Source organism: Monopterus albus, unplaced genomic scaffold (genome assembly GCF_001952655.1).
Source record: "Monopterus albus unplaced genomic scaffold, M_albus_1.0 scaffold218.1, whole genome shotgun sequence".
NCBI classification, from domain to species: Eukaryota; Metazoa; Chordata; class Actinopteri; order Synbranchiformes; family Synbranchidae; genus Monopterus; species Monopterus albus.
The window spans coordinates 473709-495295 of NW_018128098.1; the positions used below are offsets into that span (position 1 = coordinate 473709).

Consider the following 21587-nt stretch of genomic DNA (forward strand, 5'->3'; position numbering starts at 1 on the left):
TAATCTAACCTGGGTGTCATTTGACCTTTGTCCTTGTCATGAGCACGTGAGACCTCCCTCTGCCCAGTGCTGTACTGAGCCATATTTTACAAACCTGTCATTTTTCACTCTTTTGGGCTTTGGTGAATAAGGTCAAATAGATTTGTTTATTTTTACCTTACTCTAAAGCATCTTTCACCACATTCTGTGTCCAGGCTATTGGATATTTGAGACTGAAAACACTCACCAAATAAGCCTGTAGACCTACTAATAATGAATCATCATGAAAAGAAAAAAATGACAGCAGAAAAGGAAAACATGGTGGATTTCCTGCTGGCTGGTCTGACATTACAAGGATGTTTAACTTAGGGTACCAAGGGAGGAGGACTATGCAGACCAATACAGCTCAGGAGAGCGAGAGGGTGAGCTAGAAAGAATGAAAGACGGGGAGAGGAAAAGGAAAAATGTAATTAATCACTCTACAGTCAGTGGGCCTGGTCTGGTGGTAGTGTTCTTGAGTTCTGGGTTTATTTGTTGGCCTCAGGAGAAAAGCCAATGGAACAGAAAGGCTGTGCATGGGTGGTCAATTAGTTTACAAATTTCAGGGAGCATTCTCCACAGCCCTAGCCCCAAACTCCCTCCTACCATCCCTGACCAAACCACATCATATCAGGGACCAAACCCCATGCCATGATCTGAGGCATTCCCCGGCTGCAACATAAAGAAGTCCGCTCCGTGTAGGCCAACCTAAATCAACAGTCTTTTACTGTGGCTCTGTTACATCCAGGATCTGCTGACATGTTTCAGTTTTCAGTGCATCCAACATATTCCTGAGAACCAGACCTCCACCACTCTGTCACTGTTTTTTCACTTTCACAACATGTTTCACATCAGTTCTACTGAATGCACTTACATCTCTCTGGACAGATCAGTTCAACTGTAAAGGCCAAACAAAAGCCACATAAGCAGAACAAAATCAAATCTGAACATGAGATAAAAAGCCTTTTCCAAATTTTGTCATGAACTGAACCAAGACGGTCTCCTAGAATGTAAGTGCTCCAGATAATAAAATGCTGATCGAGCTTTCCAGTTGGACAACAAATTAATGCTTGGCTTTTACTACACTATAGTAGCTTGATGAAGGAAGATGGCATCGTAGCCACAGTGGGCACCTAGCTATGCACATGTACACATACAGTATAAGTGTTATATAAGTGTTGACAGACAAAAAACACACTGTGGATCATACCACTCTGCTGTGGTTAATCTGGTTATTAACACTATTATCAATCATCCTCTGTGAGCCAGTGACAGCATACCCACTGGGATTAAGAAGCTGATTGATTTTGTGTGAAACGTTTTAATGTGCAAAGAACTCATTCATAACAGACCATTATTCTCCATCTTCACTTACATGTAGATGATTCATACTCATTACCACGATTATATTAAATGTGAACATATTTCCTTCTTCTGGCACTGTACATCGACAAATGTATCTGTATCAGCAGATTGACACATCCACTTTACCACCACAGTACGTATTCCTAGCTTTCTGGCTCGGTGAATGTAGCCACAGCACTAAATCATCTCCATTTACAGACAGTATGTCTGATTGCGGACTGATGAATGTCTAAAGTCAGTGAGAGGACTCTGTAACCCTTTCCAGCTACAAATCAATAGCTCTTAATTTAACATTTAAAACCAGGGAACTGCAAACAGTGCCGTTACTTTTTCTTGCGACTGTATGTGTGTGTGTGGGAATTCAGGACAGGAAATGTAAATGTTGAGTTAGTTCCCTGAAAACAAAGGCACCTCCACATGAGTCCTTTCCTTTCATAGGCATCCAAGGCTCTGCTCACATCACTGTAATGCTTAAGAGGGAACATCCTGGAGCTGCCCCCCTCACTTTTCCCTTAGTCTTCTATAGATGACCTGATCAACAGTACATGGCATTCATGTAGAATAAAACCAGTTTCCAGAAAAAAAAAACTCAGTCTGGGTGCTTATTTCCTGAACCAGAGACAAATGACAAGCAATGCTGGCCATGGTCTGGTTTTCCTCAGCTGTGATCGCAAGAAAACCTTTGAGTCCCCACTGACTCACTGACCCCACGGACAAACCCTACACTGCTGTCTTACAATCTTATCTCTCTACAATCTCACCAATGTATCATCCTCTTGCCCCCCTTCTCCATCTCTCATTTCATGTGCTTACTCTGTTTTACTGCCCCAACTGACAATTGAGTCATAACTTCCTGGCGGCATTGTTCAAAGGTCACCCCACCTCCTCTCTCTCCTTCTCTCTGTGTTCACCGCCCCCTTTCCTCCTCTCCCTTTTGGGAGGCCCCTCGTCCAACACGCCCAGTACTGCATTCCACAGACAGTGGGAGCACCTTCAAATGCTACCCAAGCATAACAGGCCACCACTCGCAACGGCACGTAGGGTGACTGAGCCCCATCCTCAGCTGCCACCAGGCCTCATCACCAAGCTCAAGCCCTGCCAAGGAGAGCTTTGACTGGGGAGAAATTGCAATGTAGCAGCAACAGAGTCTGCGTGATGACAAGGGGAAAGCAACTGTGGCTCTCAAGAAGCAGAGTGATAACTGTCCAGCATTAGCCACCTCCAAGTTGCAGAAACTAGCTCCAAGTAAAGTCCTCGTGCCACAGTGGGTCCTCACATATCTGTGATGAAGGGCTGGCAGCTGCGACAGTGGGGCACATTTTCAGAGCACCTTTTTGTCTGACCCCCAAATCCTTAAGGTCTTTCCTTCACTGACATGCAACTCCAGTTTCAGCCTCCCAGTGCTGTAGCACCAAAACAAAAAAGGTATCAGAAATATCACAGCATACCTTAATTCCTTGTAAGGAACAGGAACCATTTAGGAAAAACATGCTCAGTCTCGTCTTGGTAAATACTTAATATAAAGCAGGCAAAATTCTTTGTACTTTCATCTGAATACTGTACACAATTTTATTAACACTATACTCTTTGGAAGGGATTTAACCCACTCTTTTCACTCAGCAGTTGCACAATAAAATGTTTTAAATATAAATTTGTCCTGTGAGTCATGCTTTAAAGGACTTTAATTTAAAGTAATCCAAAAATAATATTGCTGAATATACTGAATATAATGAATTTAGCAAAAATGTTTGTACTAATACTTACACATGAGCATGTCTTGTGCAATGGGAAAAGCATAGTCCAGAGCTCTATTAACAGGTGTATTTAGTATCAGACCTGTATCGAAGGTTCCAGCTCCCATAACCTATGTTGCTGTGTGTTTTCTGGAGTTCTGCTGAGTCGTCAGTCACAGCTGCTGCTTCCCACCTGAAGTGCAGAGAACAGACAGGTTTCCACAAAGTGAAAATAACAGGCACAGCGATCAAGACATATGAACTAAACCAAGAATACTAACTAAATATAACATGGCATATGTGTGATAAGCATAGAGATTCAGACAAGATGGCCATTAAGGACATCCACACAAGTGCCATAAGAGCAAGTGAGCAACATCCCACTCAAATAAAATTAAAAATAACACATGACTATACACTATGCGCACACATTTGGGACAGTGGTTATGTAAATAAGAGTATATTTTGTTTACAGGATGTTTGGAATAAAGCACTGTGTAACCACTGAAGCATGTATGACTAATATCTTGACAGTTATTCACAAATCTTTTGTGTTTACTGTAGGATAAGATGCATCATTACATTTTCAAGAGTCTACTACGTTTCACCATATGACCTATGCTGGTGAAATTACAGCACACCAATTGAAGGCATCTGGTTTAGGAAATTTGATGAACCTCCATATTACAGCAGTCATGTTTTCATGTGTGTCTGCGAACAGAGACAGGTATGTTTACCCTTCTGGTTCGGCTCCATTGTTAATCTCCAGTCGTGCCTGTGTGCTATGATTATCAATGCACACATCTGGATCTACTTAGTCAAGAAATCCCATAAAGAACCTAATGGGCTCTTCTAACATTTTTTGAGGACTGATTAAGAGCAGTTTCAGCTCTTGTTCACATCAATGAGTTCCATCTGTGATTTATTTAAGTTTTCACTGAATTCATTATCTACATTACTTGCCCTCTGTTTATGTAATGGGGGTTTGGGAGATTTAAGGGAGACTTGCATGCTTCTCAGGTAATGCTCAAGACTGCTGAATTTTCTAATGGGGCCGATCTAATACTCTGATAAACATGGAGGGATGCTCAATCACTGATAACTTAACTTTATACATGGAAACTAGGTGTTCTGACCCATCTTCCTTAGCATGCATGGAAATGCTTAAAATTTTCACATAAATCTGGTTTTCCAAATAATTTATTCTTAAAGCATGTTTGCAGACCTTTGTCATTTAAATGTAACTTGGTTTTAGTCTTGCCAGTCATTGCATAAGGAACAAAGTTTTGCAGTTATGAAAGTAATGAAATGATAATGGTAATTACTTTTATTGGCCAAGTATGTTACACACACAAGGAATTTGTCTCTGGTACAGAACTGAAGCAGCCATCTGCAGTGCCAATTCACACACCGATGGAAGAGCTAGCCCTGCAAGGCCCTGACCTGGCCATCGGGGGCAACTTGTGGTTCAGTGTCTTGCTCAAGGACACTTCGACATGTCGACTGGGGAGAACAGAAATCGAACAGACAACCGCTCCTGAGTGATTATTATTGTTCAGTTACACTTAACATATTGCTGGTGAAGCCGTAAACAGGCCTACTTGCCTGTAACTTTAAATTAAGTTTTATGAAGGACACTGACACCATGAACTACATTTGTTACAAATTAGGCTTCTGGGTGCTGTAAAGTTGACAACTGCCACTTCAAACCTTTGTCTGGAAAATAGTAGAAGGTCTTTGTTAGACCGTTAGTTAAGTCAGCCATTCTCAACCAGTGGGCCTCAGCATGCCACCAAGTGGGCCACAAAGGGTTCGATTCAAATTATTACCTTTTTTCTCATTCAAAAAGCCAGGCATTTACTAAATGTGCTTGAGCAATTAAAATGCATAATTTCAATGACCAATTATGTTTGAATATCACAGCACCACTCACAACACATCATCAGGAAGTGATAAATGTGTTTTATGACTGTTAACTAACTAGCCACCTATGTTTTTCCTTGGATGCAGTGACACAAAATGGTTTGGTTTTTGAAATGAAAAAGTGATGTTGGAGACAACCCTGCACCAATAAAAGCTCCAAAGCTTGTGGTGAGAATTATTACCCTGAATACAATAAATACATACACTGAACACATTATTTTAATTAATTCATTTCATTTATTTGATAAAGTGGTCCTTTGACATTCTGTAACAATCAAAAGTGAGCCGTAAAGTTACAACAGGTTGAAAACGCTTGATTTAGGTCAGTGTTATCATGTTCACCTTGTCAAACTGTTGACAGGTAAGGTAAGATACAGGTAAGGAAATTATAAAATAACTGTTGTGATTTGTTCACAAATTTTTATTGTAACTTAAATCCGACTTAACATAAGTTACATATGAAAAGCACTTACCGTGTAAATCAATCTCATTTTCACCACAAAAGGGTTGTCAAACTCTCATTTAAGCACAAGATGTCGCCATAATCAGTGATGTCTTTATGTGCTTCGTGTAAGGTCGTATTTGTAAACTATACAAATGTGATTTATTTATTCGTTTAATGAATCGACTGTAATTTGTTAACATCTGTGGATCATATATATGATAAAAATGTTTTTTTATTCTGCCATGTAATGTATAACGACATTTCCCTTGAATTATTTTTTCGGCAACAAGCTTCCATAAACGATCGGACCTTCGAAAAAATGATAAATGACGTTCATAATGCCATTTACCGTTGTTTCTGTGAGACACTGTAGCTATTAATACTCTAGCTACAATATTTTTATGGATGCATTATGAGAGTTCCCATTACATCGATGCATATTTCACACATCAGTTCCAACAGCAAAAGTCAAAATTTCCAACAGTACTTGAAGGGACAACGAACCCGGATATGACCTCATAACTACCGGAACCAAACTTTAGCTATTAGCTGTAATTGTAGCAAAACAGCTAAATCATCATCCAAAATAAAGGCTGTTGGAAATACCTTGGCTTGTGTATCACCGTTTCGACGTGATATGAAGCTGTAGGCAGAATTTACAAACAGGTGACAGTCTCAGATGGGTGCCTGGAAATCATTTCGTAGCACTGCTGTTTAGTCGAATTGTTTTCCGTGGAAGCTAACTTAACTAGCTAGCAGTAACAACAGTAGTTTTTAAAATTAACATCACCAATTAAAGATTAAACGCTGATTTGTTCTTAACAAGATATGATACATTCATTACTACAGTGTAATACTTGATTTAGACGAATGCAGCGGCTTGTAGCTGACAAACGGAGTCGGTGAAATATATTGCTAAATGAAATATAAAGTGGAGCAGGAAGATGGTAAACAGTTTAGAGTCGCATACTTATAACTTAATACTTCTCATCCGGGTTTGTAAAGATACCTGATCCCCAACACTAACTTGTAAGGAAAACTAAGTAACCAACTAATATTTGGCATGACAGGGTAACTTTGACTACTGATGTCTTCCGTTTCAGCGTTGAGGAATGGTCTGACTGCAGCAGCACCAATAAAGATGCACAGCCGTCTGCAGGAGTTGAAGAAGGAAGAGGAGACTCTTCTCAAAATCAAAGTCATGCTACAAGATCAGCTGAACAGGTTGAAGGTGAATGAGAGCTAGAATATGAATGCTTTAGTTCTTGTGTACATATTTGTGTTGCCTGTGTCTTTTAAATATTATTTGTTCGCCGTTTGTTTCAGTTTGAAGAAGGTGCCTTGAAATCTATCATTAATGCTCAGGCAGAAGAAGGGGCCTCTCAGCGATTATCCCCAGAAACTGAGGTAAACTGCTGTAACTGAGACATCAGGGGGCTATTCTTCTAAATGCTCAGAGGTCTCAATTTGTCATATTCAGATATTCTCAGTAATAACTTTGGTTATGTTTTTTAAATTAATTCACAATTAAGTTGGTTTATTGAAACTGTTCATTTTCAAACACAAGCAGATGCTTGTACTACTGCTACTACACTATTCTGTGTTGTCTTGCTGGGGATGTTAAAGTTTGCCAGTCCAGAAACCCTCAGCGATAATATTTACATCCACTAATAATTTCCTGTTAGGACAGGAAATTGGTTAACCCGTTGAGCTGTGTTGCTCCAGTAAAAATGTTGAGTAAGGTTATTTGTTAGTCCCCTTAACTTGTGGGGCATAATCAGAAATGTCACAGTGTAGGTAAAGGCACTGACTGAAATATTTTAGGGTTGCTTTTGTTTTCATTGCTTCCTTTTACTTGAAAACATACACAGCAGTCTTAAGAAACTTGTTTGTGTGATTCAGCAATTTAGTAAACATATTTTGAGAATGTTATTAATGCTTTTAATGGTCTTGTCTAGACAACTGTAGCATTTTTTTCTTCTCAATCAGAATGTCTCCTCCTGCTGCCACAACACTAGTTTTTCTTTTAAGAGATATGATCACAATTGCATGTCAAACCTGTCTGCTAACAGTTTTAGACTTAAATTGCTACAAGTTATATGTAAGGCGCAAGCAGGTATGCCCATGAAAATGTAAACATAGAAGTAACAACTACAGTTGCTTATTTAAAAATAAAAAACATGGCTTTATTACTAACATTTGTTAGATTTAAAAAAATATATATTTTTTTCATTGTTTCAGGTTCATATTAAGCTTGATGATGAAAGCAAGATCAATCAAACAAAACTGCTACTGAATGCTGCTGTAGACTATAATATGGAGGAGGAGGACGAGGATGAAGATGAAGAGGATGATGAGGAAGATGACAATGAGCTTGAGTTTGTGCCTGAAGAGGAAGAGGAGGAAGATGATTACTAAGTGTTTCATGGGGCTTCAAACGTTTCCCCACTGAAGAAAAACTGTGTTATGAGACAGCTGTGTATTTGTTCACCTGTTTTGTACTTATAATGTTTAATTTATTTGAGTGGATTAAGTAACAGTTACAGTGTAATGATGTGTGGTGCTAACAGTATCCTCTCTGCCTCATTTAAGGCACACCGTCAGGATTTCAAACCATATTACAAAGGTTTTGTGAGAAATGTCTCACTGAAATGCAGTACGTCAATGTTTTAAGGTGCTTATAGCTTACTAGACATTAAGCAGCAGTTCATTTGAGAATTAAATGTTGAGATGTTTCTGTTAGCATGAAAATGTGTGGCTGGACCATATAAGAAAATGGTGTGTATGCATTATGTAAGGAATTGTAATTGTAAGCACAAAATAAAATGTTTTGCATAGGGTTAATTTGGCTGATTTTTATAAGGTACACTTATAGTTTAATGCCAACAAGCTTCCCAGCATACAGTAATGTTTCTCAGATGTAATGAGTGCTCACAGACGAAAAAGGGGACAGCTGTTACTTTCAGTTCCAGTCAAGGTAATACCAACCTCACCCAGGAGAATGGGTAATGCAGTGCAAACACGTTCCACTAGCAAACCATTCAGCGTTTTCCAAACAGTTAAGACAATAGAGCGTCCATCACAATAAAGCCAGCTTTCACACTGACAGCAGGGACAGCTCTGGAGAAGGGTGGTGCAAAAACAGGCAACATACAATAGAGCCTGCACCAACAGATATACTGTATACAGCTTTCCATCGTCTTCTGTCCATGTGAGCTCCCATTCACCCACGGACCCACGGCTCAGCATACACATCTGCTGCTAATGAATTATTCATGAGGTACACAGGTAACTATATATATTATTCAATGCATTTGCTATCGTAAACCTAAGTTTATGGAGTGATGTTATGGATTTTGCATTAGTGATATTAAAATACATATTTGTGGAGGAATATTGAAACAAAAAAGCTAGGGAAACATGACCAGGAATGTGTATTAGAATTCATAACTGCTGGCACATTAGGTTTCCTAGGTTATGTGACTAAGGCTTTATCATATTTCTGAGAAAATTCCTGAAGTTATCATGCAGTGACTTCAGTCTTGATAAATCCAGTTTCACATCCATTTCAGGTTTAATAGACTGTAAGACTAAAATCCTGATGACCTGAATTAGAAATTATTTACAGAGAATTCTATGTACTTCCTGACCTAAATTTGGGCATTAACACTGAGAATGCAGCAAATAGCATTAATTTCTTTATAATCCTCAAACAACGAGGTTATGAAACATTTCCATCCACATTTAGTCTTTTTGTGGAAAGGTTATTCAACTGTAATGTGAATGTGCACTGTAAATATATCAGTCTCTCTAACATAAACTGTGCTTACAAAGGTGAAACAATAGGATGTATGGGATCTGTCTGCCTCAGCAAGATGAGCTTACACTCCGCTGAGATTGAGTAGGGGTATTTGGCTCTGTTTTTTTAAGGTTCACGAATTTTATTGTCAATTCACCATATGTGCAGGACATACAGAAACAATAACAGGAGATTGCCAGATGGTTCAGCATGTATTTAAATTTACATTTAAATGTTTTAGGCCTATAAATGTTGTGCATCACATTGGATGCTTCCAGACTGATTCTTGTAGTTTTATTCTGACTTCTTCTGCTACTAATCTAGACAATTTTCAGAAAAGAAGTTTCTAAGCATCTGTGTATGTCTCTTAGACACAACTAAGTTTGCTCCAAATCAAATGTGGTACTGTAAATAAGTGTTGCTGCTGAGCAGTTTTTGTCTGTGCGCTGACGTCAGTGAGGGACTGCAGCAGAACCAGACTGTTCTGCAGGCCCAGGAGTACCATGCTGCCCCACTGGGCGCTCAGCGTGTGCCATGTGTTTATGTGGGTGCTGTGTCTGTCTGCGACTGAGGACTTTGACTCGACAAAGAACGACCACAGTTCCTTCTATTATGGCACTTTTCCAACTGGTAGGCACAACTTGTTCTTCTCTTAGGAAAGAAGCAGTACATTTTAATTATTTAGTTTGTGCTAGTCCTCTTAAGAGCTCGTCATCAACTCAAAGTTGGTGTTGTATTTAATAGGATTTTCATGGGGTGCAGGCAGTTCAGCCTATCAAACAGAAGGAGCCTGGGACCAAGATGGAAAAGGACTGAGTATCTGGGATGTGTTCAGTCATAAGAAAGGCGAAATCCAGCAAAATGATACAGGGGATTCCTCCTGTGAGGGCTACTTCAAAGTCAAGGTGGGGTGATCATTTGTGGAGCAAGAGATATGAAGAGAACAAAGAGGGACAAAAGCAAATCAAAATATTTCCCTCTGCTGTGTGTTGCACAGGATGATGTTTCTTTGATGAAGGAGCTGAAGCTTAACCATTATCGCTTCTCCATATCCTGGCCTAGAGTCATCCCGACTGGCATAAAGTGTGAGCAACTGCTATTTCCTGAAGCCATTTTGAAACTCATTGGCCCTCACATACAGCATTTGTTAATTGTTAAATCTAAAGATGTATTTAAACTTTACCATTTGCAGCTGACCATATAAATGAAAAAGGAATACAGTACTATGATGAACTGATTAACCATTTGGTGGAGAACAAGATCACTCCCATTGTCACTCTGTATCACTGGGATCTTCCACAGGTCGGTGTGCAAAATGCTGATGATTCCCCAACTTAAACCTCACTGTATTTACATTAGTCATCCTAACTGTGCTATTTAACTCTCTTCATATAGGTCTTACAAGAAAAATATGGTGGATGGCAGAATATAAGCATGGTCAACCATTTCAATGAATTTGCCAGCCTGTGCTTTGAAAGGTTTGGCAACCGAGTTAAGCACTGGATCACTTTCAGCAATCCATGGGTAGGTTAAAAATAAACACTCGCTTTGTGACATTACATAGCCTATGATTTTACATTTTGATCATAGAACTTACTTAGGTACACAAGTATTTACCAGTTACTGAATGGGTCCTCATTGCACCAATACTTTTCTCAACCAGTCTGTAGCAGTTGAAGGCTATGAGACAGGTGAGCATGCTCCTGGACTGAGACTGAGAGGAACAGGGGCATACAGAGTTGCCCATCACATAATCAAGGTATGAGAATGCAGATATGTTCAATTAAAGTATCAAAAACACTTGACAACTCATGGCAATGCTGAACTAAAATGTAAACATATTCCTCATAGGCACATGCTAAAGTTTGGCACACTTATGATACACAGTGGAGGGGAAAACAAGAAGGTAAAAAAATAGAAAGTAATACACTGACTTAAAATTTTCGTCTCAATAGTAGCTACTGTCTGTGTGAGTGTTGAGAGCTGCTGTTCACATCTGCAGGTCTGGTTGGCATCTCTCTCTCTGGGGACTGGGGTGAGCCAGTGGATATCAGCAACCAAAAAGACATTGAGGCAGCTGAGAGATATGTCCAGTTCTACCTGGGCTGGTTTGCCACACCAATCTTTCATGGAGACTACCCTCAAGTGATGAAAGACTTCATTGGTAAGTCCATCTGTAAACACTTAATCCTGAAGTAATGTTAGTCACTGTGGCATTAACTATCACTACGTGTCTGTTCGTTCAGGGAGGAAGAGTGCTCAGCAGGGCCTCTGGACGTCTCGCCTGCCCACGTTTTCCCCCGAGGAGAAGAGCTACATCAGGGGGACCTGTGACTTCCTTGGGATCGGTCATTTCACCACTCGCTACATTACCCAAAAAAACAACCCATTAGGCCGCAGTAGCTACTTCACTGACCGTGACATGGCTGAGCTGGTTGACCCAGAGTGGCCTGACCCTGGATCAGAGTGGCTCTACTCTGTGCCCTGGGGTTTCAGACGTCTGCTCAATTTTGTAAAGGTGACTCCTGTAAATAGTGTACAGCAGGGTTGTTGACATTTGTGCTGTACCTGAAATGGTCTAGTTAAATTAGATTAAAGTAACTTGCTGTACTTCATTCTGATTTGTTCCCTGTTCAGACTCAATATGGAAACCCAATGATTTATGTGACTGAGAATGGAGTCTCTGAGAAGATGTTATGCACAGAACTGTGTGATGAATGGAGGATACAGTATTATAAAGACTATATCAACGAGATGCTAAAAGGTAAATGAGCTCATCCATACAGTATTGTACAACAAAGTTAAAAGAAAGTGTATTCCTTTTGTTGGGTAATTATGACAGTTAATCTAAAGTCTAATTCAACTTTTGTGATAATTTCACTGTTCTCTATGGTGTCATTCAGCTATCAAAGATGGAGTAAATGTGAAAGGATTTACTGCATGGTCCCTGCTGGACAAGTTTGAGTGGGGCGAAGGTTACTCTGAGAGGTTTGGCTTGTATTATGTGGACTTCAGGAATAAAAATAAGCCTCGCTATCCCAAAGCTTCTGTTCAGTTTTACAAACGCATCATCAGCTTCAACGGTTTTCCTAATCAAAGAGAGGTGAGGGAAACAGGATCGACACTTCTAAAACCTATTTCAAATCTACTAGTTAAGACACTAGATACTTCATCTGGAGGCTTTCGATTCATAATTTCTTCTGAAATTAATTGATATATAATTGAACCTTCACAACCTCTTCACAGGTTGAGAACTGGAGGAGGAAGGCTTTTGAGACCTGTTCTTCTAGCAACCAGCTCCTAGCCGCAGGTTAGTTCAGCTATTACATCTCTGATCTTGTTTGTCAAGGATCAGAGCTGAATAACTAGCTGGGGTAAACAAACAAAGAATCTGCACTAAATATAAAAAAAAACCTTTAATACAGAAAATCTATAATTAGAATTTAACTTGAATATGTGTTGCTGTTGTAAGTGCCTCAGAAAACACATGAAAAAAAGGTCAGTTAAATACAAATGCTGGAAATATAAAACACAATTAATAAAATATCCTACAGATTACTTTCTTCTTTGTTTGTGCCTCCAGCTAGAAGAAAATCCAAGGAACATGCAGAAATGCCAAAGGTTTGGCTGGTGCATGACGAAGTTTAGGACTTTTTGGTATACGTCATCTAATGTTATTTCATTTTCAAGTTGCTTTGTGATTGTGTGGTCTTAAGTCAGATTGACAGAGTCACGCTTCTGCAGTTAAACTGCACCGTGTATACACTATGAGACCATTTCTTGAACTATCTAAAGTTTTATTAATATGCTTAAAACTAATTTGCAACCAAGAGCACTTCTGCCCATGAAGTATTTCACAAAGCACAATTGTACATTTAGCCAGATAACATAATGCAGGTGAAACAGTCTGCGATACAGTATATCTGAACAAAACTTCACCATGAGGTTTAGCAACACAATTCAGCTGTGATTGTTGTCTAATAATAATTGACGCTTCCAGACAAGTATATTTTTAAAGTTAAAGTTGCAAACGATTCTTTCTGAGATATTTCCCAGTAGCTGCCTGCAGTTCTCAAAGGGTTAAAGTGCCGTTCATCAACTCTGAGTTATTTCTCTTTGTTTTTATTAGAGGAACAGCGGAGAACTATTGCCAATGTTCTAAGACTTATACATGGTAAGGAAATCCCTCATGCTAACTCTAAAATAAGCAAAAGAGGATTTGATTTACACAAAAATATTAACCCTTTGAGCGCTGTGCTTGAGCATCATTACTCGCTTCATATGCGGTGTCTGAACTACAGTATATAATAATAATACCAGTGAATTGTTAATGTGTGTGCTTTGCAGACCCTTTGACCAGCCACATGGAGATGGTAACTGAGATCGTTGTTCCCACCGTGTGCACCCTCTGTATTCTGCTCAGTGCCATCTTCCTTATGTTCCTGCTGCACAGGCGGAACTAGAAAGTGTGCATGTTTACAATCACAAACATCAATACATTGAATACACAAGGTCATAAACACTAACACTGTAAGTGTATTATTTCTTTAATAGATTGTGTGAGCAAAAATGCATTATTTGAACTTAATTTTGAGAATTACTAATTTAATTAATTTGATGTGCATAATAATAATGATGTAATTATGATAATGAATTTAGACTCAACTGTATGGACAGCCCTTTTTAAAATACTATTGTGGAATAAAACCATTGCAAACAGCCCTTATAATCTATTGTACTTTGTTTCTGTTGGGTTTAAACTGGGAGTTGTTCTGCAAAAAAGTCTCTTCAAAATCTTTTTTAACAAAAATAAAGTATACTAACAAAAAACTACAAGGTGCTCACCATGGGGTTTGTGATGTGGTATGCTTGAAGTCCATAAGGCTAATTCTGATATTCCAAAACATGTTAATTGCTAATGAGAGTTTGAAATATAAAAACGAACACCTGCCTTGTCGTTCAGTACTGCTCTATGTAAATTCATACAAAGCTGACAAGACTGCAGGACACCATGGTGGAGAAGAAGGCTGGATCTTCACTGTCCCCATTCACGGTTTCTTCTGGGTAGTCTTAAAAAAAAACCAAGTTATCTATAATTTATCGGGGTACATACTTACAAATATATGTCATGAATATTTGGCGCAGTTCATAAAGATCACCTGTTTCAAAGATGACATGTTGAACCAGCGGTCTGTCACTGAGCTGTAAGGAAGTCCTGACCTCACGAGGACTGTGGCCACTGGATACCTCAACCCCCCACACGACTGGGTGCTCTCTGTGGAACATACACATTACAAACATTAGGGACTAGACAACAGCCTATGTTAAAACTTTACATTTGACTATAAAATTCTAATTAGGTGATCTGATCACAAGAACGCATCTCTAAATAATGTGTGGAAAAAAAGGGTTCAGCCCATTTGAATCATGAATGTTGTATTGGGAGGGAGGCGTGGCCACATTAGAAAAGCAGATGCACTCAGGTAGGTTTTAAAATAACATACCCGAGGCAAGGTACAAAATGGCCCACCCGCTCATCTGCATTTTCCTGAATAACAGTGCTTATAATTTCTCAAATAAAACCAAAATTTCACTAGGGAGGCACACAATCACACAAGCCCTACCTTCTGTTTCAATTTTTGACACATTTGTAGGTTAAACAAATGACTAGTTTGTGCTAGAACAGGAATAAGAAGACAAATATCCTAATTTCATTTCCTAAAATCTTTGGGAATAATGAGGTAGTAGAGAGCTGTGTTCCTTACTTCTGGTAGAAATGGCTGATCAGGGCTGGTTTGATTTGGAGTTTAAATTCATGTTCCTCATCATACGGATACGTTATGTAGTGCTGCAAACATGACCTATGAAAAAAAAAAGAAAAAAGATTTAATTGTTTAGTTTGATGTTATCACAGAAATAAACCATTTGCACACTCATACATCACAGGAAAAAGCCAGCTTTATTTACTGTGTGAGAAGAAACAGTCGGTCGTAGGGCAAACCCAGGAATGCACTGCAGGTCGTAATTATTTCAAGCAGATGGTGCAATTTTCTGAGTCGGACCACTTGTTCCTGCAGATCAACATCTGTGCTCAGGTAGTAACGCTGTAGAGTAACATACGCAAACTCAGAATATTTTGCTAACAGTCATCTGAATGTAGTTGTTAGCCACATAAGTTTTAAGCTTACCAAATGGTTTAGAGTTGTCAGTTCTTCACCTGGAAAAAAATAATTATAATAATAATAAAAGAGAAACTGTATGAAACATAAATAGTCCAAGGCTAGGTTTGTACATAATGGTTCTTGTGAGGTCAGACGTTACAAAAACACAAACATAATCATGTCTAAATGACAGAGTTATACACAGTGATTCAAAGCAATAGTTAAAAAGTTACCAATGAGATAGTTGATGTAATCCTTTCTCATCTTGTCCAGCCCCATCTCTAGCAGCATATGGACAGGGGTGACACCTGTGAGAGACACATGATCTATCTGCTGGTGGTAGGACTGCAGGATGAGCTTGCTGAGGGAGCTGTTGCTGTCTCTGTGAATCTGGGGGGATGTGACATCAAACAAAACAAACAAACTTAATATGCAACAACCTCCAGTCATTTCTCAGCAATAAACATTTAGAAGCTGCATCATTCCATACCCAGGGCTTGATGTCCCCGTATTTCAGAGCTTCAGTGACCAATTTCAGACAGTCACTAATGTCCTTATATGAAGTCACACCTTTAAGGAAAAATGTATGAAAATGTTTGTCACTGCTCGATTATAATATTACACCAAATGAAACTTGACAAAGAATAGGACGTACTCTTTCTCATGCGAACCCACAACTGTTCCACAAAGTCCAGATCTCCCCGTTCCAAGAGAGAGTTGAAAATGGGAGTGTCCGTCTCAGACTTTAGCTTTGTAGCCTTTAGGAAAAGATGTAGAGACAAAATGGAGAAGATAGGAAACTGCTACATGTATTCTGAAATAAATGCATTTTTGAAAGGTGTCTTGCTTTTAACACTACCTCTGCTGTTTTTGCAGCCTGGTCCTGTGGTGTCTTTGCAGTGTTCTGAAGCTCTGAAAGCAAAAGGAAAATAATACTTTAGGTAAACTGTATTAAACCATACAGTAGCAAAGGTGCATTTATTAAACAGAACAGATACCTTCTAGGTAGGCCTTGGTCAGATTTACAGCTGATGTGCTTTCCAAAGGTTCCATCCATTCTGTCTCACCAGTTCTCAAACCATCAGCAAGAGTCTGAAATAACAGGGATCTGACATATTTACTTGTTTATTTGTGTACTAATAATCATGGTCATTCACTGTAGGTCACAAACCTGAAGAAACTCTAGCTCCCTGTACATCTCGAACATCGGGCTTCTCATGTCTCCACTGGCGACTTTAATATTCTGTATGTGAACAAAGATAAACAAGAATTTCAATTTAGTGCAAAATTAGAGCTTCTGTTACTCAGTCACTCCACTGTGATTTAAACATTAAAAATGACTCAAATTAAGACATTATTAAAATTCACTTTATAAACATATAAAAAGTAAATAGTTAGAATACGCTAAGTGTGAGTGACGGCTGCTTACCAGTGTAGCTGTAGAAGACAGGGGTGGGGTTTCGAGGATACTCTCCACGTGGCACCATTTGAAATCCACTGTCACACTACTCTGTGACTCAATTATGGTGTTTTCAACCACAGTAGAGCCAAACAAGTTGAACCTGGCACTGCCTTTAATGGCCATCTGGAAACACTGACAGATGTAAGTGTACAAACATTCATTCACACTGGCTGACAAAATCAGATGACCACTCACTTACCGAGGACGGGTGATGCCTTTTCTTGTGTTCCTGTTTAAGCTCATCTAAGGTTATGAAAGAGCTTTTGTCCACAGTTGAGCCTAGCAACATTCAAGATGAAATTCAACAAATGTCAAAAACCTCAAAGTCACATGAGTTATAAATAAACAAATATTGTGTGGGGTGTGAGGCATGTGAGCTCTACCTTTGCAGGTAACGGAGTATAATTTAACCCCTGATATTTTATTGCCCACACAGACTGTTTCAGCCCCAAACCAGGCTGTTCCAGCAGGATCAGACATGTCACATCGCACCCACAAAGGGTGTAAGTATGTGCTGTGGTCCACAGCTGACACATTATCATTTTGAGATAATGTGTACCAAGACAGCAACTGCCTATAAAAAGAGAAGGAAAATATTACATTTGCACTGTCAGCTACAGTGTGTTAAGACACACGTTTTACTATCCTACTTGGACTTCCTTCATTTGAATGAAATGTTAAACGTCTTAGTACTGGTCACCTTGCTTTCATGACTGTGAATGGCTGTGGTCCCAGTTCTGTCTGGAGTATGCTGACATTGGCATTCGCATTATCTTCATCATCAGTACAGTTTGATGTCTCGGTCATTTGTTGAGCATCGGGTTCACTTATTTTTGGAACCTTGAGAAATAAAGACAAAACATGGTCCAATAGTGAGCAGTAGTGATGGGGTTTAATGGGTTGTATGAAGACAAAAACATCCACAGAAATCTTTCTATCAGAATTATAGCTTTACATTTACAATGGTGATTGTGGAAATTCAGGGCTAGAGAAGTATGATGATTCTTATTTAAGCTATTAAACTGTATGTGCACACACATCTATCCATTATCTATACCTCTTATCCTGAAGAGGGTCCCCACAAAGACATTTTCGTCCTAAATCCTAAGGAACTGGTAATGTATCAGAACAGCCATGTGCCAAGAAATCACAGGCTACTAAAACACAAAGCCATATTCAATTGTTCATTTGCTTATTCATATTACACAGCAATGCATGTGTAGTACCCCCTGAATATGTTTAATGAGATGTAGCATTAATATTACTCACTGTTTTTTCACAGATGAAGACTGGCTGGTTGCCACAGTACATATTCACCACAGCAATTCTGCTGCCATTCATCTTTAATATATGGATGTCCTCCTGAAACCCAACAGAAAATATTAAGTTACTGTATCAACATTAAGGCTGCAACTAATGAATGCTTTCATTATCAGTTAATCTACTGATTATTTTTAATTAATTTAGTCGACAAAACATCAGAAAACAGTGAAAATGCCCAATGCAGCTTCCTGGAGCACAGTGTAACGTTATTTGACGTCTTGTTTTGTTCAACTAATTGTGCAAAACCCAAAAATGTTTGATTTACTGGAATTAGAATAACCAATCACCATCAGTTTGCATTTATCTTTAACAATGATGGCGATTTGCAGCTCTAATGTTAATCAAGATGATTACCATTACTATAAAATCAAACGACACATCAAAATTAGCCGCTTCTAACTTACTTTAGGCTAAATTAAAAAAAATACCTCATATGTAACGTTACATGGATCGTTGCTTTCCACGTCTTGAAGAGAGCTGAGGCACACAACAGAAATGAACTTTATTTCAGCATGTTAAGTATTTCGTGATTAATAAAGCAATAAGAAACCTAACAAATCATCTTTCCCGTATCAGCTTTCTACCATTAACTTGACGTTAAAGTTAGCTATGACTAAGTTAGTATGGTTATAACCTTAACGCCACGTCCAAAACTCACCGAAGAATATTAAAGAACTCCGTAACTTTAGATAAAATCGTTGAGCCCATCGCAAAATTATACAACTAATCTCCTGTTACATAAAAAATTGTGAACAAAAAGTGTGAACAAAAACACACAAAATTAGTTAACAGCATGTAGCAAACGAATCTTGTTCTTCTTCTTCCTCTTCTTCTCGGAGTTGTATGGCAAAATGGTGACTGATCAAACTTTGTTGATATTTTGAGAGTCGCGCGCTTACTCAGACGTAGACATGAGGTCACAGTTCTTCTTCCTCCTCTTTCTATGGCGGTTGACAAACCACGCAAAGACGCATTACCGCCACCAACTGGAAGAAAAAGAGAACAGTTGATCACTTCATCATAAATAATGATATATATGAAAAAATATACATGTAGTCGTAAAGTGTAATAATTTAATTTCACCACCAACATTAAAATATATGTAATTTTTCAATATATATTTTTAATAAATTATATATTTCTAAGAAAGTAGGTCAGTTTTTCTGTATATCTTTCGCTAACATGGAGTAAAGAAATAGTCCCAGCTAAAGCAGCCAAGTTTAAACCAACTTTTTAGACTTCAGAGATTGTCCAAAACTACAAGTCTAATCACTTTTACATTCATGTAAGTTATATCATGCGGCTGTATTTTATGTTAAGCTTAATAATTGTCGAAATAATGCTCTTGGCGGAAGTGGTTTGTCCTTGGCGGATGCATATAGCATTTAGGTTGCTTCACCAACTTCCTTTTCACTGTGGCCGCCATAGCGTGTGGAGCGTCGTTTTTGGCGAGCCGGGAAATAATCACCGAAAATGGTAAGAAATTATGCTTATGTCGTTGTTAATTTGCTATACAGTATGTATGATATATCTTGTCTTTTTTACCTAATAATGAACCTAGCGTTATCTGTGTTTGGGAAGTCTAAATCTGTATTTAATAGTAAAGGCAGTTGGTAAGCTCGCAGCTAGCATAGCTCACACGAGGAGCCATTTTGGACAAGCAGCTTCATTAGTTCAACTCGGTTAACGTTACACGTGTGCTTGGCGCTTCAGTGGTAGATAAGGAGCAAGGAGCTAGCATGTGTGTCGTATTTTGGTTACGTTTGGGCTTTACCCTGTAACGTTATAGATACCAGTTTTGAATTAAATGCAATTTTCTTAGTAAGATTATCGCTGTTTACAGTGATTAAGGTAACGTCGAGACTTGCTTGCTAAGTCATTTTAGCAGACTCGAGCTAAGTCCAACAACCGCAGACTTCTCAATGAATTGGTCCAAATACATAATGTTAACGAGGTGGTGTAGAAACTTTGAATATGTCTATCCAATGTGAGGTACACATTATTTGACATAGCGTTGCCGGTTGCACCTGGTCTCGTCACATTGATCTAAAGTTAGCATTTGTCTACCCCCACATGCTAGGGGCTGTGCCTTGTTCACAAGACACATCATCACAAAGAATTTTTTTCTTCTCAATGAGCCACTGCATCTTATAGAGCATACACCAAGATACACGGTGTTGGATTTGAGAAGGCATCTGTCTAAAGTTCAGTGTTTTTCATCATTTTGCCTCCTAGACCTGTGCCCGACCCCTGATCTCGGTGTTTTCCGAGAAAGGAGAATCTTCAGGCAAAAATGTTGTCATGCCTGCTGTGTTCAAGGCTCCAATTCGTCCTGATGTTGTGAATTTTGTGCACACAAACATGCGCAAGAACAGTCGCCAGCCATATGCAGTCAGTGAACTTGCAGGTGAGTTCATCTGTCAGTCTTAAACTGCCATGTTAATCTGTGTTTGTGTGTTATGTCCCCCCCCCCCCCCCCGGTTTTTAGAGCTGATGAAATGCATTGGGTTACTAGGCTTATGTTTGCAATTGCGGTATCTAATTGCCTGTGTCCATTCCAGGCCACCAGACCAGTGCTGAGTCCTGGGGTACAGGAAGAGCTGTGGCCCGTATCCCTCGTGTCAGAGGTGGTGGTACTCACCGTTCTGGCCAGGGTGCTTTTGGAAATGTATCCTTTTGACCACAATTGGGACTTTTTTTTCTTTAATAAAAAAAAGTCAAACACAAGTTTTGCAGTGATGGTGTAATTTGCGTCCGACTCTGACCAGTGACAGAATGCCTGCTGTCATATGCTGGTGCAGATGGCTGACGAACATTGAGTCTGAGCAGGTATTAAGTGCACTTGTTACTTGAGTAGTTGTCCAACCTCCTTGACTTTACTTTGCATAGATGTGTCGTGGTGGTCGAATGTTTGCCCCCACTAAAACCTGGCGCCGCTGGCATCACAGGATCAACACAACCCAGAAGCGCTATGCCATCTGTTCTGCCTTGGCTGCCTCTGCCATTCCTGCACTTGTGATGTCCAAGGGTAAGCTCTAATTAATTGTATTAGTATAGGACTACAACTGTAGCGCAACATTTTTAGGCTCATGGAAAGCCTTCAAAATTTTAAAGTGCAGAGTAAAATTTGACTTGCAGTGATGGTGTAATTTGCGTCTGACCTGGTGAACAGTGACAGTTGCCTGCTGTCTTTAAGCTGTCACAGGGTACTGATGTGTGTGAAATTCTGAGCAAGCGCTGGCAATACTGTGTAGTCTTTAAAAGTTGCAAGGAGTTTGTCTAGATATCTTTGGTTGACCTGATGATCTTATTCTCTCTTAGGACACCGCATTGAGGAAATCCCTGAGGTCCCACTGGT

General features: G+C 39.2%; 4 protein-coding genes across 5 annotated transcripts in view; 3 read left to right on the forward strand and 1 right to left on the reverse strand.

Annotated features, from left to right (window-relative positions):
* The first annotated feature begins 5980 nt into the window (after nucleotides 1-5980).
* snapc5 (small nuclear RNA activating complex, polypeptide 5) lies at nucleotides 5981-8324 on the forward strand. Its single transcript, XM_020619318.1, has 4 exons — nucleotides 5981-6150; nucleotides 6588-6715; nucleotides 6811-6891; nucleotides 7726-8324. Exons 2-4 carry the CDS (start codon nucleotides 6626-6628, stop codon nucleotides 7900-7902), a joined length of 348 nt encoding a protein of 115 aa, XP_020474974.1. The 5' UTR covers nucleotides 5981-6150; nucleotides 6588-6625; the 3' UTR covers nucleotides 7903-8324.
* A 1438-nt stretch (nucleotides 8325-9762) lies between these two features.
* lctlb (lactase-like b) lies at nucleotides 9763-14223 on the forward strand. Its single transcript, XM_020619317.1, has 13 exons — nucleotides 9763-9913; nucleotides 10028-10188; nucleotides 10281-10368; nucleotides 10476-10585; nucleotides 10679-10807; nucleotides 10947-11042; nucleotides 11135-11189; nucleotides 11286-11447; nucleotides 11530-11801; nucleotides 11921-12047; nucleotides 12187-12386; nucleotides 12530-12593; nucleotides 13631-14223. Exons 1-13 carry the CDS (start codon nucleotides 9787-9789, stop codon nucleotides 13744-13746), a joined length of 1707 nt encoding a protein of 568 aa, XP_020474973.1. The 5' UTR covers nucleotides 9763-9786; the 3' UTR covers nucleotides 13747-14223.
* zwilch (zwilch kinetochore protein) lies at nucleotides 12969-19147 on the reverse strand. 2 transcript variants are annotated; one of them, XM_020619316.1, is made up of 19 exons: nucleotides 18888-19147; nucleotides 18658-18706; nucleotides 18176-18268; nucleotides 17607-17746; nucleotides 17290-17480; nucleotides 17106-17185; nucleotides 16874-17029; nucleotides 16616-16687; nucleotides 16443-16536; nucleotides 16304-16356; nucleotides 16100-16202; nucleotides 15935-16014; nucleotides 15678-15834; nucleotides 15472-15500; nucleotides 15251-15387; nucleotides 15049-15144; nucleotides 14443-14558; nucleotides 14235-14352; nucleotides 12969-13742 (listed from the first exon to the last, which is right to left on the reverse strand). In XM_020619316.1, the coding sequence occupies exons 1-18, from the start codon at nucleotides 18935-18937 to the stop codon at nucleotides 14264-14266; spliced, it is 1785 nt and encodes a 594-aa protein (XP_020474972.1). In that variant the 5' UTR covers nucleotides 18938-19147; the 3' UTR covers nucleotides 12969-13742; nucleotides 14235-14263. The 2 variants fall into 2 exon arrangements, with proteins under 2 accessions (XP_020474972.1, XP_020474971.1); XM_020619315.1 differs by lacking the exon at nucleotides 12969-13742 and having other exon boundaries at nucleotides 13813-14352.
* A 457-nt stretch (nucleotides 19148-19604) lies between these two features.
* Nucleotides 19605-21587, forward strand: part of rpl4 (ribosomal protein L4) — a 3896-nt gene continuing 1913 nt past the window's right edge. The window contains exons 1-5 of the mRNA XM_020619375.1: nucleotides 19605-19705; nucleotides 20465-20636; nucleotides 20791-20897; nucleotides 21119-21257; nucleotides 21551-21585. Coding sequence (XP_020475031.1) covers nucleotides 19703-19705; nucleotides 20465-20636; nucleotides 20791-20897; nucleotides 21119-21257; nucleotides 21551-21585 — 456 coding nt within the window. The 5' untranslated portion in view covers nucleotides 19605-19702. The remainder of the gene's footprint in view (nucleotides 19706-20464; nucleotides 20637-20790; nucleotides 20898-21118; nucleotides 21258-21550; nucleotides 21586-21587) is intronic.

Coding starts and splice junctions, on each gene's coding strand:
- snapc5 (XM_020619318.1), top strand. CDS start 6,626: ATGCACAGCCGTCTGCAGGAGTTGAAGAAGGAAGAGGAGACTCTTCTC. Junction 6,716..6,810: donor ATCAGCTGAACAGGTTGAAG/GTGAATGAGAGC, acceptor CGTTTGTTTCAG/TTTGAAGAAGGTGCCTTGAA. Junction 6,892..7,725: donor GATTATCCCCAGAAACTGAG/GTAAACTGCTGT, acceptor TCATTGTTTCAG/GTTCATATTAAGCTTGATGA.
- lctlb (XM_020619317.1), top strand. CDS start 9,787: ATGCTGCCCCACTGGGCGCTCAGCGTGTGCCATGTGTTTATGTGGGTG. Junction 11,448..11,529: donor AGTGATGAAAGACTTCATTG/GTAAGTCCATCT, acceptor CTGTTCGTTCAG/GGAGGAAGAGTGCTCAGCAG. Junction 11,802..11,920: donor GTCTGCTCAATTTTGTAAAG/GTGACTCCTGTA, acceptor TTCCCTGTTCAG/ACTCAATATGGAAACCCAAT.
- zwilch (XM_020619316.1), bottom strand. CDS start 18,937: ATGGGCTCAACGATTTTATCTAAAGTTACGGAGTTCTTTAATATTCTT. Junction 17,481..17,606: donor TTCACAGTCATGAAAGCAAG/GTGACCAGTACT, acceptor CTCTTTTTATAG/GCAGTTGCTGTCTTGGTACA. Junction 14,353..14,442: donor ACATGTCATCTTTGAAACAG/GTGATCTTTATG, acceptor TTTTTTTTTAAG/ACTACCCAGAAGAAACCGTG.